This window comes from Lampetra planeri, chromosome 74 (genome assembly GCF_965212315.1).
Source record: "Lampetra planeri chromosome 74, kcLamPlan1.2.h2, whole genome shotgun sequence".
Taxonomy (NCBI): domain Eukaryota; kingdom Metazoa; phylum Chordata; class Hyperoartia; order Petromyzontiformes; family Petromyzontidae; genus Lampetra; species Lampetra planeri.
In genome coordinates, this window is record NC_136179.1 from 3,470,096 (window position 1) to 3,487,840 (window position 17,745).

Below are 17,745 nucleotides of genomic sequence, written 5' to 3' on the forward strand. Positions count from 1 at the left end.
TGTTCAGTGAGCCGGGGATCGTTATTCACAGCATTATTGCTTCAACTTTTCATTGATTAACGCTTGTTTATAGTGTAAGTTTGTACATGTGGGTTAGGGTATTTATGGTTGGGTTCTTGTTTTTTCCTGTTGAGGCTCGCGTATTTTTTTTTCTCCCTTTCATTAACTTAACCCTTGTAATTGTTGCCAGCCGAGACGGCTGGGTGCTACAGAGGGGGGGGGGGGGGTGATGTTGCCCTATAATAAGCTGCTGTAGGCAGCTGACCTGCTACCATGCTCACGGGCCGACAGGGGGCAGCCGAGAAAGAGCAAGGTAGGACACGCTAGAATGGAGGTTGTCTCTCCCTTAGGCTATCGGGTGGAAGGGGCCGTACCCCTTCGCGTTACAGTAGTGTTTAACAGAGTGTTAAGAGTTGTTATAATAAAGGCATTGCCTCCAGCCGAAGTCTCCGTGTGTTTAGTTACTGGACACAACACCTGGATAAAAGGTTTCTGGTCGTTCCTAACATTAGTTTGCGCTCACACCAGCATAAGGCTCTGGGCCGCTTTGTTCGTAGGGGTTAAAAGAAGCCCTCTGCAGTGATTTCCCGGTCAAGCTGCTTCCGCAGCTGTAAGGGTACAAGCATCTGCTCACCAGGGGGAATTGTAACTGTTTCCCTCACTAGGGGTTGAACCATAATGTTAGCCATACAAAATCGAATCGGGGAAGAGAAAAACGCCAATCGACGGCCGGAAGGCAACAAAATGCACTCTTGATCTACTAAGATCTTAAAGGACATTTTCCCAAGAAAATTGGTCCCTAACAGACAGGGTGCAGTCAATGATTTTGAAACTAACTCCGGACCTGTCGTTTGGATATCTCCACATTGTGATTGTTGCCGATATCTGTCCAATGATACCCAAAGAGCCACCATTAGCGGCAAAACACGGTCTTCCCACGGGACTCAGATCACACGAATTCTGTAGCAAGGTTTTGTAAATAATAAAAAAAAAATGATGATAGCAGATGCTCCTGTATCAATGAGCACCCGCACCTCAACACCCTGCACAATCCCAATGACTGCCAATGAAACCCACCGCCGCAGCGATGATACGATGCTCCAACGCTGACCACCACCCACCAAAACCAGATTATCATGCTTCGTAACACGGCGAGATGTAACGATATACGAATCTGACCCAGCACGCGAACAAGATGCATGAGGTGACTCTGATGGCCGGGTGTGTAATGCATCGTAACTCGCCTGTGGACTCGGATTAGCGGAGGTCAGTAGGGTGGAAGATGACACCATCGTGGAGAATTTCCCCTGGTCGGTGCAGAATCCCCTAGAGATGTGACCTGGCAGCCCGCACTCAAAACAGATGAGAGGAGCACTCCTTGGACAAAGAAGAGTCCCACCCCATTGGTCTAGCTCCACTACCCGATCTGCATCACCTTTTCCGGGAGAATGAACGTTGACCAATGCACACACTTCGAGGGACTCTGTGCCTTCAGGCACCTCCGTATTCCCTGAAAGTTCTGCGCAAGAAGCCACCTTAACTCGCTGCTGCAGGTTAAAGTGTGCTTGAATGCATCGCGCAACCTTGAGTGAAGATAAGTCGTCCTCTTTCATGGTGGGCAGGAAAACATTCCATTCTTGGGCCAGCATCAACATGTGCTCCAGCACCAAAGAGTCCAACCCTGCTTGCTCTATCTTGGGGTAGGCAGCTTGCGCCAGAGATATCAATGCACTGTGGAAGGCGAGGGGCATCTCAGTCTCCCCCCGTCTTTGCATAGCAAACTTCTGCGACACATTGGATGGTGGGTCGAAGATAGCCGCCATCTGGGCGAAGGCGGTCGGCATCATCATTCTGTTTTTTGGCAGGATGGCATAAAATGCCTCTAAGGCATCGTCATCCAAGGTGGTCGGAAGCGCCCGTAGCACCTCCACATCGGTTCATCCAGCCAGTTTGCATTTGGCGGTAAAACACCGCTGAAATGCCGCCATATATAACCCCCTGTGGCAGTAAATTCTCTCACAAATGGCAGCTGCTTCTTAAGGGATGGCACTTCCCCGCGTGAGTTTTGAGGGAGATCCAATTTGGTGGGAGTCGTTCTGCGTCCAGCTGGCAAGATGGCGGCTGCCCGTGCGGGCTGAAGCTCCCGCGCTTCCCGTGCTCGGCAGCCAACAGTGGCGGAGCTGTCTGGACGCAGCTCTTGCACTCCGGCGTCTTCCTCCGGCTCCTCCATGTCCAACTCCGCCACCAATGCTGCTGCTGCGGACAACAGGTTCGCGAGGCGGGCGCTGCACATCCGGCATTCTCGTCCCGATGATGGTAGCATGGATACGTTGGTAACCTCCTGCTGTTCCGCCGGGAATGCCACCTCAGGAAAATTTTCCAGGGTCGCAGTCCCTGGGGCTGTCTGGGGAATCACTTCCCCGCTGTCTTCCTCATCTGAAGACACCATGGCGAGAAGTTTCTTTCTCATGAGCATCGCACACCACTAGAAGTTTCCGCAAATAATTGTATGCACTTCTGACACCAGATGTAGTGGGTTCACTGAGAGACACACATTAACTCAGGAGGCAACACGTTTATTCTATGGACCACAATGGGATAACTACGTTAACCTGGCCAGGACATTTGGCACACTGCCTAACCCGCTATGCAGAACACGAAGACCCAGGGGAAGACGTAACATGGAGGACTACATTCCAGCAGACAGCCCTGACCCAGCCTCGGAATCTCCCTTTCATGCCCCCCAGCGTGGCCTGGCTCCGCCCTCGGCCAGAAGGTTCTGGGCCATTCCCCAAGTGTCCCTTCTGTCACCTTTGGCACACATCCTTACCCTGGCCTATCATGTGCCCTTGCCAGCCAACTGGGCTGCTACGTCATCAGATGCCCCCTCTCTGCCAGCCACCAGCACTATGCCCCTGAGGGCCATGCCATTGCATGCCCTACTGGCAAAGAGGGCTACTACACTCCCAGTTCCCTTCTTTCTCAGTAACTGGTGCTCGGCACCATAGTGACCCATTCTACGTCACTACACACGTATTTTATCTTGGCAATGATAACAACGCACGTTGATGTATTGGAACATATATACTTTATACTGTACACATATTCTTTAAACAATTCACTGGTACAGAGTAGCAAGAAATGTAAAAAAAATGTGTTGGCTGTTTATGCCCTAAACGTGCACAAGTGGATCCCACAGTCAATATATGTGTAAAGGTAGTGTTGGTGCATGGTAACTGTTGTTGTTTGTGTTGTGGTTGAGTTTTGCACGCAAATATATGCATTTCAGAGTTTTTAGTACAATTTATAAATCTTTTTCAAATTGTATGGATAATTGACACTATGTACTGCATTTATGTAAAATGTATGTGCAAACAATCTCGGAACAAAATGAAGAAGTTAAAATGTTCAATTCACTTTTCAAAAGGCAGGGGTAAGTTTCAGGGACTAACGTGAACAACAACTCTCATTAACCACCAAGTGGCGGTGACATCACCATGGCGCTTGTACCAGGCTAGGGGCACCTGCAGGTTGTCAAGTGAAGTGTGCTAGGCTCTCCGTGCTGACAGGAGGTCACTTGACAGACTCCAATGCCATGGGTTAACTGAGGTGACTGGCAGATGCACCACCTGTGCTCCACGTGTCAAGTTAATGCATTTGAATGAGGAATCTACAATGTTAATTTCACTCTCTAAAAGGCAGTCACTCGCCTACAAAATTGCTTACGCAAATTGACAAACTGTTGAGGCAAGTGTTGTTAGCGAGGACCGGCAAAGGCGCTCAACCAGAATTACAATTTTGCAACTGTGTTTATGTTTCCAATTACGCACTGCGCAGCGTGGTGAAGTATGGTCAAACAACCCCCACAACCGACATCGTGAGTGGGGTGAGGGGGTCTTCCTTTATCCAGCATTGTATTGATTAAAAATACATGGAAATGGTATGTGTAACCAGGGTTTAAGTTACCACTAAGTGTTATCAGGGTCGCTGGTAGACTAAAGAGGTGGCACATGACATAGTAGCCGCATTCATCATTGATAGAGAGATATAGATGTGTAGCTGTTTTTCAGAAGCGACCTGGCTATCACAAATAATAGCTTTTCGAAGTGGCTTATCATGTTGAAATTTATAGCAACCAGTTACCCAAAATGCGTCATGTTGATTATAAATGTGGATGAAAAAACCGAAGACCCGAATAAAAATCCACTCGATCACGGGGAGAGAGAGAAAAAACGCAAACTCCAAATATACAGGCATCAGGGACCGAATGGAACTCACGACCTCCTGTACCAAGCAAGGTATTTAACATCTCCAACTTGGATGGGGCAGAGACGTTTCTGCATGACGTAAAGAAGTGATGATGCAATCCCTCCTGTCGGTATATATAAGAGGTGCTCCGTAGAGTGCACGAGCCAGACTGGATTTGGTGATCGTGAGTGTTCAATAATCTGGTATTGATTTTATCATTAACCCAGTGACATGGCAAGTCCTGCTCCTGCAACCACGCAGCAGCAGCCACCGCCACTCAATGTTGAGGAGTTGTTCATGTGCGGGACTTCTAAACCTCTACCATTTATCGTGACAGATGAGTTTGGCATGTTTTATGTCGACCCTAATACGGCAAAGATCATTGAAGCCATCAACAAGCCGCTCGTAGTCGTTTCCATCGTGGGCAAGTACCGGACCGGCAAGTCTTTCTTCATGAACCGCCTGGCGGGGTCAAACACCGGTAAGTGATTCGGCAAGATCCGAGTTCATAAAAATTCAGAAATCTAGATTGAAAACGCATTTCCTTAGAACTGCTATTTGTTGTGTTTAGTTTGTTGTCCTTCCACCACACCTCCGATCAGCATATTTGGCTGGCTACTTACGGTGCGAAAGGTCAACATAAATACACTACATTGCACTTCTACATTACGCTATTATACATTACACTAACATACACTCTAATAACACGGTTGGCTACGTACGGTGCGAAAGAAGTCCAACATACAAACCCACAATTTCTAATTGTATGCTCAGTTGAGCATCCTTTTACTACGAGGTGAGTACTTACACAAACCTAAACTTACACAAAAGTCCGTCTGTAGTCGTACAGACTGTTAGGGAAAGTGCTGCAGGCCGAGACAGCGCATGACGGGGAGGAGTGACCAGCACCATGCATGGCCGCCTTCGTTGTACATGGGTTTTTGTGGTATTACATTTTTCTAAACAGCTACATTCAATCGGACTGGCGGATAATATATTAATGGGTGAGAGACAACATGCATTGCTCCAGTGTGTGCCTGAGTAATTAGACTCGTGCTGTAGTATCGGCCCTAAAAATATGAATGTGGAACTTATTTCGCACGATACGTAGTCAACCGTGCTAATCAGATGTGTGGGGGAAGGACGACAAACTAAACAAAAAAAGCAGTTATAAAGAAATGAGTTTTCGATTTAGTGCTGTATAGTGGTGTAGTGTATACTAGAGATGTAGTGTAGTGTATAATAGTGCAGTGTATAGTAGTGTATATAATAGTATAGTGCTGTAGTTAATTGAATAGTAGTGTAGTATGAAGTGTAATGTATATGAACCTTATAAGAGTACCCCGGCTCTCGCATAATGTCCGTGATGCAGTCATTTTTAGTCTGTTGATGATCGGCGATGCGGCAATCCACTCATCTCGAAGAGCTGTACACGATGCACTATTCAAAGTTGAAATTCTCATGTACAACTGTTACATGATGGGTGCTTCATCGGTCAGGGAGCTAAGCCAGAACCACTGGGATATAGGTTTTAATCTCGGTAACAGCCACTTGTAATTTAACTGGGTTCTGCATTTGATGGTCTAAGCCCAGTCACTAATGACTATATATGTTTTGATTTCCCTTCTACGTGACTTTACCGAAAGAACCAAGAATATGACTATATATGTATTAAAAATTGCAGGTAAAATGTTCAATTTCATTTGGCAGAACAGCAGATGTCATAAAAAAACTCATGGCTGCACACACACCCATACACACAAAACATTAATTTGGTTTTCACTTGCTTTGGATAAATTCCAGCATTGAAAGCTTAAACATCGGTTTGACTTTCATGGGACAAACCCATCGTAGGTTACATGGGGGAGTTTGTGAGACATCCTGCATAAAAAAATAACAATTCTACTGTGAGACTTCCAAATGACTTCTTCGTCTCATCATATGGAGCTCGGACCTTGAAATAAATTGGATAGAACAAAGATCCCGTTATTTCCATTTCACACGCAAAGTTTATGGAAAACAGGCAGCGAGCTTCTTCTTTCAAAGGGAATTTAGCGAAACTCTTGCAACACGGTAGACCACAGTACACCCGAACAAAATCGCTTTCCTCAGGGGTGTAACGATTCACTCGACTCCCCCACCCTCCACTCCCCGAAAAAATAGTGTCCCAGAAATAAAATATTTAATTGCCTCGGCCGTTTTGAAATAGTTGGTACCCCGGAGGTGCGCCATAAGGATCATATGTTGATCTATGTTGAACTTCTTTGGCACCGTACGTAGTCATATTCTTTGGGTCTGTCGGTAAAGTCACTTGACTTTACCGACAGACCCCCGAATATGAATTCCTGCAGTCACGAAAGCTTTCAAGTCAAGATTCGTACGTAGTCAACTGTGGCTAATCAGAGGTGTTGGGAAAGGACAACAAACTAAACACAATAACACGCAGCAGTTCTAAAGCAATGAGTTTTCGATTTAGATTATGTAAAAGTGCACAGCTCTAGTGGATTCCTAGTGATGTGGCAATCTTATGGCGACCCCACGTTAAGAGGTGTTTAGATTATTTATAGTACAGTATTTGGCTGCTGCTTTAAATGGCACGTGATAAGTCACTTCTTTGAGCTATCATTCAATAAGCTAATCGCTTTACTTGGTAAAATATAAATAGTGGTTTGTTTACCTTTTCCATACTTTGCACTCCTCTAGTGATTTGGTTTGTGTTGTAAACTTTCTGACTCGCCACTACTGGACATCTGTGAAACAGAGCTTCGTAGCTGATAAATAAATATTTTGATTCTGAATTGAGCACACCCGGTACTGACTCTTGACTCAGGCACAGTCAATGCCCACACTATCTTACGCACACAGTGAGTTTCCGTGACACCGCTAATTACACCTGGCTTTATTTATAAACCTGGGGGCCATCCATTTAGTACGTACGCGTGGAGTGGGGAGGGGGGGTTAACCCAAATGCATACGCTTGCGTATGGGGGGTCTACTGACAATGTACGCATAGGAAATGGGGGGGGGGGGGTGAAGCCTCGATTATAATAATGCACCCGGTGGTGGACTATCTGTTTGCTTAAACACTTAAACACGTTAATATGATTAATCTTTATCGGTAAAAGTGCAGGGAGGGGGGGAGGGGTCAAGTTTTGACATATTTTGTCGTAGGTACTCAATGGCTGGCCCCGAATATAGTTTATAACGTGCATTTCAGATGGACGTAGTTTTGTAGCTGTAATGTAATCCAATTAATAGTTTTGTTTAACGTCATTAACGCAAATTAAATCTCACAATCGCTGAGGATTCACAGGCTGCAAAGTGCTGAGCCGGCGCAAAGACTTGGTCTGCACTCTATCGCATACAAAAATGGCAGATAATATAAGTCCACACTTGACCGTACTGCATTCTGCTGGCAAGCCATGGTATAGCTCCGTGATGCCCACGACAATGGAGTCTCGCAATATTGTCATTGTCCATTCGACCAGCGCTGGCTGCCTCCACAGTGCTTAATTACAGGCGTGTGCCTATCACCTGGCATTAGCTCTTGTAATTATGTGTTCTTACCGCTACAAATAGAGTTCTGTGTTGGGTCAGGTACCTGGAAATACCGGTGGGTACTTAGAAAACCCGTCTAAACTATGTCATGTGCAAGGCTTGCTATTCAGTTCCAGGGTGGGTAATGTTCATCGCATCGTGTTCGCTTCATGTATAACTTTCTCTCCTTACACCTCCTTCCGTTCCTCTCGACTGCAGGCTTTTAGACACGATAAGTCTAACTTCGATCAAAATCTTACTTGTAAAATTCCATTCTTAGATCATGCCGGGCCTTATTTACATTTTTTTACAACGTTTATATACATGCAAATTTCCATATGTATGAAATCAAGAGATTAAGCTGGGTCGCTTGCTAACATTTCAAACCTCAATGCTGATTGGCTGTCTTATAGACGATTAAGAAATCGTTGTACTCGACTGACTCGAATGTAGAGGCTTCCTATTTCTGCAAAGCCAGTGTTGATTAAAAATAACAATTGCAAATTATTTTTGATCTCTGTTAAGCTCTTAGAAAATAATGTTCAAGTGAATGGTTTACCTGTTAATCGATTTGTCACAATACTATTATTCAGGATGAATAATATATTAATGGTTTGAATGCTCACTTCCCTACTGCAGGACATAGATTTGATCAATTAAAGCAAACAATGCTGCTTCTTTAACACCACACATTTCAGTAAATGAAGGTGATACACATACGACGTTCGAATTTCCAAAATACATACTCTTAGGTTTTTTCGGTAAAGTCACGTAGGTAAAAAATATAATTAAAATTAATTAAAGTAATAATAGAAATAAAATAAAATAATAAATCACGACGTTTCGGAGGCAACAGAAGCTTCCGTCTTCATGTGGAACAGTCACAGCATGATTGCTGTATCAAGTAAAGAGAAATCCCAAGAGACCCGATCTTGTATAGATACTGGTTGAGGGGGGGGGGGAGCCAGGGTAGGCCCCTGGAGAGGAGTTTTTATGTTAAGGTTGGTACGGATGTGGCTACTACTGGGACTGAGCCTTTGTTATGTAGACTGGTTAAGCGTAGAGGAGCCAGGGAGGGCCGCGGGAGAGGAGTTGTTATATGGTTGGTGCGGCTACGGCTGCAGCTGCTGCTGGGACTGAGCATTTGTTAAGTAGATGGCAGAAGCAGAAAAGCAAGTCAGGACAAAGCAGCCCCTTGCTATGTAGCTGGGTGGGTAAAACTCAAAGCAGGTAACCAGCGTATCAAAAAAGAAGCTAAACATGATAAAACAAAACTAGCTGTCTATCAGTAAACTATACGGTAACCAAATAATAGTGCCTGTCAAATAAGATGGTCCAAATGTGTGTAGTTAAATCTTTTTTGCATGGTTAATAACATCTTCCAATGATTAGTCAGTTTGTACCCATCATCACGGTTGAAATTATGTCTGTGTTTGTATATCTGGATGGCTTCGTGTACAAACCTTTGATGGTAGCCAGGGGGTTTGCAGAGCACCTTGGTCTCGGAAAAGACAATCTCATGGGAGCAGCAGCCGTAGCCGCACCAACCATATAAAACTCTCCCGCGGCCCACCCTGGCTCCTCTATGCTTAACCAGTCTGTATAACAAAGGCTCAGTCCCAGCAGTAGCCACAGCCATACCAACCTTAACATGAAAACTCCTCTCCAGGGGCCTACCCTGGCTCCTCCCCCCACCCTTCAACCAGTATATATATGTAATAAAAGACTCCGTCAGGCACTGCTGGTCTCCGCTTGTCTTTTATTCAGGTTCTTCTCCGCACCCCACTGGTCTCCTCCACGAACCAGCGTTGTCTCGCGCGCGCTCCGCGCACGCTCCCTCTCGTGTGCCACGCACGCTCCTCCATTAGCTCCTCTACTCCCACACTCCGCACACCGCTGGCCGACGGCGTGCTGAGGTCCTTCGGCCACGTGGCCGATGGCGCAGATCTCTCTCTCGCCACCCAAATGAGGCTCAGACTCTTAACTTCCCCGACTGCCCTGATCTCTTCCGGGCTCCCACCTATATCCATTCCCCCCACGTGACAATGACTTCTCCCTCCCTGATCGTCAGATCCGGCCTTCCCATACTACCCCGCTGGCTCCGCCCCCATTCACCTTGCCTCCCATTGGAGCCGAGGTGAATGGTGGCCCCTCCCACACGCCCCGCAGACCAGGCGCCGCCCCCCAATACCCCGGGCCGTGTGATTGGACCAGAGCCCAGCAACAACACCATTTACACTCGCATTACATGACCCCCACCCCCCCCCCCCTGATGAAAAAGCCAGCCGTCCTGGCTGCAACAGGACAAAATAATGCGAGCGACAGCATCACAATCAGAAATCACCAGACACAACGGAGAGTATAACAACAACACAATTAACGAAAGGGAAGGGATTTGGAACGAGTGCGGGTCACCGGCCCATCCTTCACGAGAGGCGGCGCCCTCAAAGGTCGCAGTCCCGACAGGGTTTTAGGAGCGGCGGAACTGGAACCATCCGCCGCTGGTGGAGGCCTGTCCGTCCCAGCACCCCGTTCCCCAGACAGGTCTGTAGTCAGGGCCCCCTGCAACTGCAACCACGGCGGGGTTGGAGGGGCAGCGGGGCCAAGTGTCCCCGTCGCCGTGGTAGGCCCACCCGGTGCAGGAATCCCTGTGTCCGGCAGGATCACAGCCGGCCTGTCTACAGGAGGCACGACAGGCGCGCTTGCAGGTTGAACAGGCAAAGTCAGTGGCACATTGGACGCGACAGACACCGGCAAGGCAACGTTAGGAGATTACGCATCCACTCGCGGGGTCACGTAGGGTTTCAATCGGGACGTGTGAACGTACCAACACCGCGATCCGACCAAACGCACGCGGACTGCGTGCTAGGGACCTCAATAAGCACAACCAGCCCCTGCCAGGGTTTGTGCAAATTAGGGGAGGTCCCCACCGGTACCTGTGGGCAGTGGAGCCAGGCCATGTCCCCCACTCGCCAGGGGGACCCACAATGAGAGCGCCGGGCACAACGTTCGTTCCGGGCCTGGGTTCTGGCCATAGCCAATCGGCCCGCCTCCCGCGCTTCCGCCACGCGCCGAGCGGCGTCACGAATATACTCGGGGAGGTGCTTAACAGGACCCCTCGCCCGCGTGCCAAGTTGCACTTTCACTGGCGGCACATTCTCGCGGCCGTACATCAAAAAGAAGGGTGAGTACCCCGTTGACGCATGTGGCGCCATCCGGTAAGCGGAGAGCACCCCAGGGATATGCAAATCCCAATCGGCCTACTTCTCGCTAACTGTATGACAGAGCATGGCCGACAGGGTCAGTTTGTGGATGGTAGGGAGACGTCCGAACCTTCTTAGTCCCCAGTGCGTCGCACACATCCCGCAATAGGTTGGAAGAAAAAATTCGTCCTTGGTCTATAAGCAACCTTTCCGGCGTCCCCTTGTCCATCACATATTCGAACAGAAATGCCTCCGTGATAGACGCCGCCGACTGGTCGGGCAAGGGCCAGGCCATCGGCCAGTGGGAAAGATAATCAACCCTGACCAACAAAAACTTGTTCCCCCGAGCGGACGTGGGAAAGGGCCCCAGAATATCCAACGCCACCAACTCGTTAACCCGCGATACTTATATCGACTGCACTGGGGGAACATACGGTTGCTTAGGCGGCTTCCGCCGGGCACAGTCGGAGCACGCCCGAATATGCCCGAAAACGTCAGTCGTCATGCCATGCCCAAAATAATCCCGCTGTAACGTCAACAAGATTTTCTGCACCCCGAGATGTTATGACTTCTCAGCGTGCAGAATCCGAATCAACTCATATCGCAACAACGACGGCACAACCAGACGCCAGCGATCGTGCAAGCCTTCCCTCCACATCAACAAGCCGTCATGGAGAGCTGCTCCCGGCGTCCCATCGGATGACGGATATCCCCTCTCCTTCGCAGCCCGACTCCGTAATGCCCCCAGCGAATCATCGAGCAATTGCTCTCGAATCCACACGGAACGCGGCAAATTCAAAATCCCGTTGGCCGGTTCCGGACACGTGGAAGCCCCGGGCATCTCCACAGCGAGCATGACAGGACGCGGGGACTGAGGAACCCGCATGCACCTATTCGTGCCAGAGGCACAGGTGCAGGGGGATCCCTGCGGCAATCGGGAGAGTGTGTCCGCGTTTGCGTGACGCGACCCCTTACGATATTGAATCTCAAACAAAAATTCCAACCATCGCGCCAATTGGCCAGATGGTTGGTCAACTTTCAGGGAATATTGCAGAGCCGCGTGGTCCATGCGCACAATAAATTTGCGGCCATACAAATACGGGCGGTATTGACGGACAAAATGCACTATAGCTAACAGTTCCCGGCGGGTAACGCAGTAGCTGGTCTCCGCCGGAGATAAAACGCGGCTCCCATAAGCCACCACGCGCTCAACGCCACCCTTAAACTGCGATAGGACGGCCCCAATCCCTGTGTTACTAGCGTTGGTATCCAGAATAAAAGGCAGAGTGAAATCAGGGTAGTCCAGCGTCGGCGGTGACGCCAAGCGATCGCGTAGGCCATGAAACGCCACCTCCTCCGCCGGCCCCCAGCTGAACCTCCGCTTCTTTGCCGTAAGGAGGTTCAACGGCCTAGTGGTCGTAGTAAAATTTGGAATGAACCTGCGATAATAGGAAGCGAACCCGACAAAATGACGCACGTCACTCACCGTGGCCGGAATCGGCCAGTCCCGGACGCACGCCGTTTTTTCCGGGTCCGTGGCCACACCGTCAGAGCTGACAATGTGGCCCAAATTGCGCACGGATCGTTGCAAAAGGTGACACTTCTTGGGCTTAAATTTCAAATTGGCGGAACGCACCCTAGCAAAAACAGCATCCAATCTCTGAAGATGCTCCTCAAACGTACGGCTGAACACAATAACATCATCCAAATATATCAAGCACGTGTCCCACTGCAGACCGGTCAACACAAGTTCTATCAACCTCTGGAACGTAGCAGGGGCGGCGTTCAACCCCATGGGAAGACAATTAAACTGAAACAGGCCCTGCGGCATACGGAAAGCCATCTTTTCCCTCGAGGACTCGTCCAGGGGGAGCTGCCAGAACCCCGAAAAGAGGTCAAGAGTGGAAAAAAATTTCGCCCCAGACAGGGCATCGAGGGAATCATCTATACGCGGCAGGGGGTAAGCGTCCGCAACCGACACCTTGTTTAACCTCCGAAAATCAACACAAAACCGCAAATTACCATCCTTTTCTTTACCAGGACCACCGAAGCGCCCCACGGGCTGTTGGACGGAGAGATAATGTCAGAGGCTAGCATATCATCCACTGCGCCGCATACATGATCCCTCTCCGCCGGGCTCAACCGATGTGGATTCATCCGAATGGGAGCAGCATCCCCGGTATCAATATGGTGGGAGAGCAGCGAGGTGCGTCCCAGATCCAAATCGTCTTTACTAAAGACATCAGAATATTTCTCCAACAGCATGCGAAGCGCGGACGGCTGGACCGTAGTCAAGGACGCATTTTCTTGGCACAACCCGGCGATCCATCGATCTTTCTGTGCCTTCGAGGCAGAAACCCCCCCTACGAGGCCCCGGTGGGCCGGATCGTCATGGGCCGTGAAGGCGGTCGTAGCATGGGCCTCGCAGATTCCCCAATGGCGGACGGCTCGGCCCACCCGACGGCTCCCCGCTTAAAGGCCCGCCGCGTGGCTGTCCCGGCATCGTCGCTGGCACGACCATGGTTACTAAATCCAGCAGGACGGCCCGCAGTAAATCAAGCTGGTCTGCCACGTGTCGCCAGCTGTCCTCGGCGCCCGTCGATGCAGACGGCCCGGCCGCCGCAACGACATCTTGTACTCCTGTCGTGTCGCTCGGCACCACATCGCCCACGCCCTCCATGGTCGGGAATGCTACCGCTGGAGGAAGGTCCTCTTCATCTTCTGAAGATGGTGCAGGTATATTATTTTTTTTGAGATGTTTTGACATCTCATTCCACTTCTGACACCAGTGTAATAAAAGACTCCGTCAGGCACTGCTGGTCTCCGCTTGTCTTTTATTCAGGTTCTTCTCTGTACCCCTCTGGTCTCCTCCACGGGCCAGTGTCGTCTCGCGCGTGCCCCGCGCATGCTCCCTCTCGCATGCCATGCACGCTCCTCCATTAGCTCCTCTACTCCCGCACTCCGCACACCGATGGCCGACGGCATGCTGAGGTCCTTCAGCCACGTGGCCAATGGCGCGGATCTCTCTCTCGCCACCCAAACTAGGCTCAGACTCTTAACTTCCCCGACTGCCCCGATCTCTTCCGGGCTCCCAATTATATCCATTCCCCCCACGTGACCCTGACTCCCCCCTCCCGGATCGTCAGATCTGGCCTTCCCATACTACCCCGCTGGCTCCGCCCCCATTCACCTCGCCTCCCATTGGAGCCGAGGTGAACGGTGGCCCCTCCCACACGCCCCGCAGACCAGACTCCGTCCCCCAATACCCCGGGCCGTGTGATTGGACCAGAGCCCAGCAACAACCCCATTTATGCTCGCATTACATATACAAGGTCGGATCTCTTGGGATTTCTTATTACTTGATACAGTTATCGTGCTGTGACTGTTCCACCTGAAGACGGAAGCTTGTGTTGCCTCCGAAACGTCGTGATTTATTATTTTATTTGATTTCTATTATAACTTTTATTAATTTTAATTTTATTTTTTACCTACGTGACTTTACCGAAAAAAACCTAAGAGTATGAATCCTTGCAGTCACGAAAGCTTCAAATCTAGAATTCCAAAATACATCTTTAAATCCATTACAGAGCTGGATATTTTGTGGTACATATATTATTATGGACCTCAATATCGCCAGGGATAGATGGTACCCTTGCATTTTCGCTAATTGCTGCTGCGAATATTATTTGTAAAACTCTTGTGCCCTTATTCAATGTCCCTTCATGAAATCGAAATTTCCTTTGCATAGAAAACCGCATTTGTACGCCCGTGACATAAAGTGGTTAAGTCTGATATCGATTTCGATTTAAAGCTTTCGTGACTGCAGGGATTCATCTTCTTGGTTCTTTCGGTAAAGTCACGTAGAAGGAGAATAAAATAATAAAAAATAAAACATAATAAAATAATTCTCACGACGTTTCGGCCACAATGCAAGCAGCCGTCTTCAGGTGGAGAACAGGTCTGTCGACCTGTTCTCCACCTTTCCTCTAATTAGCTTTGTTCCTCTCTTGCCCTTATTTTTCCACCAGTTTATTTATTTATTTATTATCTTTGTCCTTGCCATGCATGTTGCCTTGAGAAATTGTGAAAGATACCTAATGCGAGCAATGTATCGTATTAACATTGTTGTAAAAAACACGGTTGTAATTTTGTTCATATATTTCCTCTAAATCTACAGGTTTCTCACTGGGACGTGCTATAGAAGCAAAAACCAAAGGCATCTGGGTATGGCCAAGACCCCACCCTGATAATGACAAGTACCTCTTGCTGCTGGACACAGAGGGACTGGGTGATGTACAGAAGGTAAAAACTTTGATTCTCACGCATTACGGCAGCCAGTGTGGAGGATGCAAAACAGCATCACCTGCTAAGTACAGTGCGAAATAAGTTCAACATACATATATCACCAGTCCGAACATTGCAATGTTTTCAGTAGGAGGGCAAACTATTTAACAAGGAAAAAACATCATTGATGTGCATGGACTCTGTAACTCTTTCCAATGTAAATTTGTCATCGTAAGCATCGAATTAGCAAAACAACTGTTCGTTTTAAGACCTGACGTAATTTTTGCAGACAACTTACATTTGTCATCATTGTAAAAGGGGCAGAGCCATTCTCTGGGTTTTGACAGTGAGAGCAGAGCTATGGTGTGAGTTGGGGAAAGTTGTGTTATGTGGTTGTTCCTGTTTTTCATTATTATGAAAGCATATTATTGTTACGAGACCATTTTGGGTTGCGATCATCTTTCACTACACACGTTAGTAAGGTGCCGCAAAAGGAAGTAGACTACACTTGATACATGTGCAGTGTCGACAGGGCGGGAAACAAGATTCTTGAAGAGGCACCTTCTTTATTAACACTCTTAGGTTCACAGGTTCGCCCATAATTCGTTCCTTCCAAGTTGTATAGCCCAGCCTAGACACAACCCTGACCGCACCGATCGAGACAGCCTACAGATATCCCGCCGCACAATTATCGAGTGAATGCGGCAGCAACGAAGGTGGTGAAGACAACAGCGATTATGAGAAAAGTCCACTCCCAGAACCGGCAGTCCGGAGCTCTTGCTCTTCGCTGCTTTTATCCTACTCAGCGCGGCTTTGCTCTGCCCTGGCCATGCATCCATTCTCGAACCCACTAGCGGGTTCCAGGGGCTTCCAGATGAGGTCTTCCGTGACAAGTTCCTCCACCCTGCCGGCACACCCGTGTATATGCTCGACGGCGTGTGCGCTAACTGTCCACCGCAATTGCCTTTGCTGGACAGCAAACAGCGCTATGTCACTACACATGGTGTGATTGGAAAATAAACGTACATTACGGCATTTGTAGTAGAGCTTTGCATGCCTTGGTCGGTAATGAAAATACGTTTGGTGTTGGGTTTTGCCACCATTTATTTTTAATGAAATTTGTGATTAGGAGCTTGTTCAAAATATATTTGTGTTGGCCCAAATCAGTCACGATTTCCCTGATACGATGGAGCCCGAATTCACAAAGGCTCAGGTGCTCAAAAACGACTCGCGTGATTTAAAGTGGCAGATTTCATGAATCTTCATGGTCACTTAAACTGAGACTATACTCGTTTCTTGAGTTCTCACCTAAACACATACATGTATTTACTTATATTGGCTTTCATGCAGTTGTCTTAATGTAAAGTTATTTGTATAGTTATGAAGCAAGGATAGACATAGTATATATAAACATAGGCAGAGTCATGTCAATGTCATACTTTTTTTTCATAAGGTGATAGAAATTATCACGGGAGATGAACATTTAGAGATTTTTTAATTGCAAAATGAGCAATAACATCTTCAAATGTTGTTCATCGCACGATCTCATTCTCAATAGATGGTAGTGCAAGGGAAGACAAACGTTGTTGTCCTATGGTTGATTGGAGACAGGTTTTTTTTAAAGCAGTTTAAGCTTCGAAAAAGAACACTCCCCTTCACAATTCGTTCCCAAGATAACAAGATACATCCTTAAAGCAATGTAAACATCCGGAAACCTGATAATCAGCTTGTCAAATATTTGGGCTTTTATCAAATCTGCCACTGTTTTTTGTATCTCTGCATACAAATGCAGGAACAACAGGAATCAATCAGTGAATTATTTTTCAAGATCTGCTGGCAATGCAGCAACCGATGCATTGTCCCACAATCGCCTGTTCTTCACTTGATCTACCCTCTATGTGCGAGTAAGATTCTGCTTCAACAACAATTTTACAAGGTTCACTATTTTTCGATTTAAAGCTTTCGTGACTGCAGGGATTCATCTTCTTGGTTCTTTCGGTAAAGTCACGTAGAAGGGAAGTAATAAAATAATAAAAATAAAACATAATAAAATAATTTTCACGACGTTTCGGCCACAACGCAAGCAGCCGTCCTCAGGTGAAGAATGAAACACCACCAAGCTTGGGGCATATATTTAAGCTGGGTTAGAGGGGGGGAGGTGGGAAGAAGAGCGCCTAGACAAAATAATTTGCATATCAAGAGGAATTTAGCATATGGAAAATGCGTAGGAGGTGGGCGGGGGGTTTCAAATTAATATTATGCCCGTGCATTATGCAGGATTAGCAGCATCAAAGGGAGGGGGAAGGGGGGAAGCATTAACAAAGGAAAGGAATGTTAATAGTATGTAGCTGCAGTTACTAAACAACCACGTAAAAAACTAAAGTATAAACTACATAAACAACTAAAGTATAAACTACATAGCATCATCAGTATACTTACCACTCTGTCTACAGGAAAGCCACCCATACGGATG

The 17,745-nt window shown here is 47.8% G+C and overlaps 1 protein-coding gene across 7 annotated transcripts in view; it reads left to right on the forward strand.

Annotated features, from left to right (window-relative positions):
• The first annotated feature begins 4,406 nt into the window (after positions 1-4,406).
• LOC144737861 (guanylate-binding protein 1-like) overlaps positions 4,407-17,745 on the forward strand; it is a 237,702-nt gene continuing 224,363 nt past the window's right edge. For 6 of the 7 annotated variants that reach the window (XM_078620731.1, XM_078620733.1, XM_078620736.1 and 3 more), the window contains exons 1-2: positions 4,408-4,729; positions 15,166-15,290. In XM_078620731.1, the coding sequence (XP_078476857.1) occupies positions 4,480-4,729; positions 15,166-15,290 (375 nt within the window). In that variant the 5' untranslated portion in view covers positions 4,408-4,479. Of the gene's footprint in view, positions 4,730-15,165; positions 15,291-17,745 lie in introns of all 7 variants that reach the window. The other variant, XM_078620735.1, reaches the window with a different exon arrangement.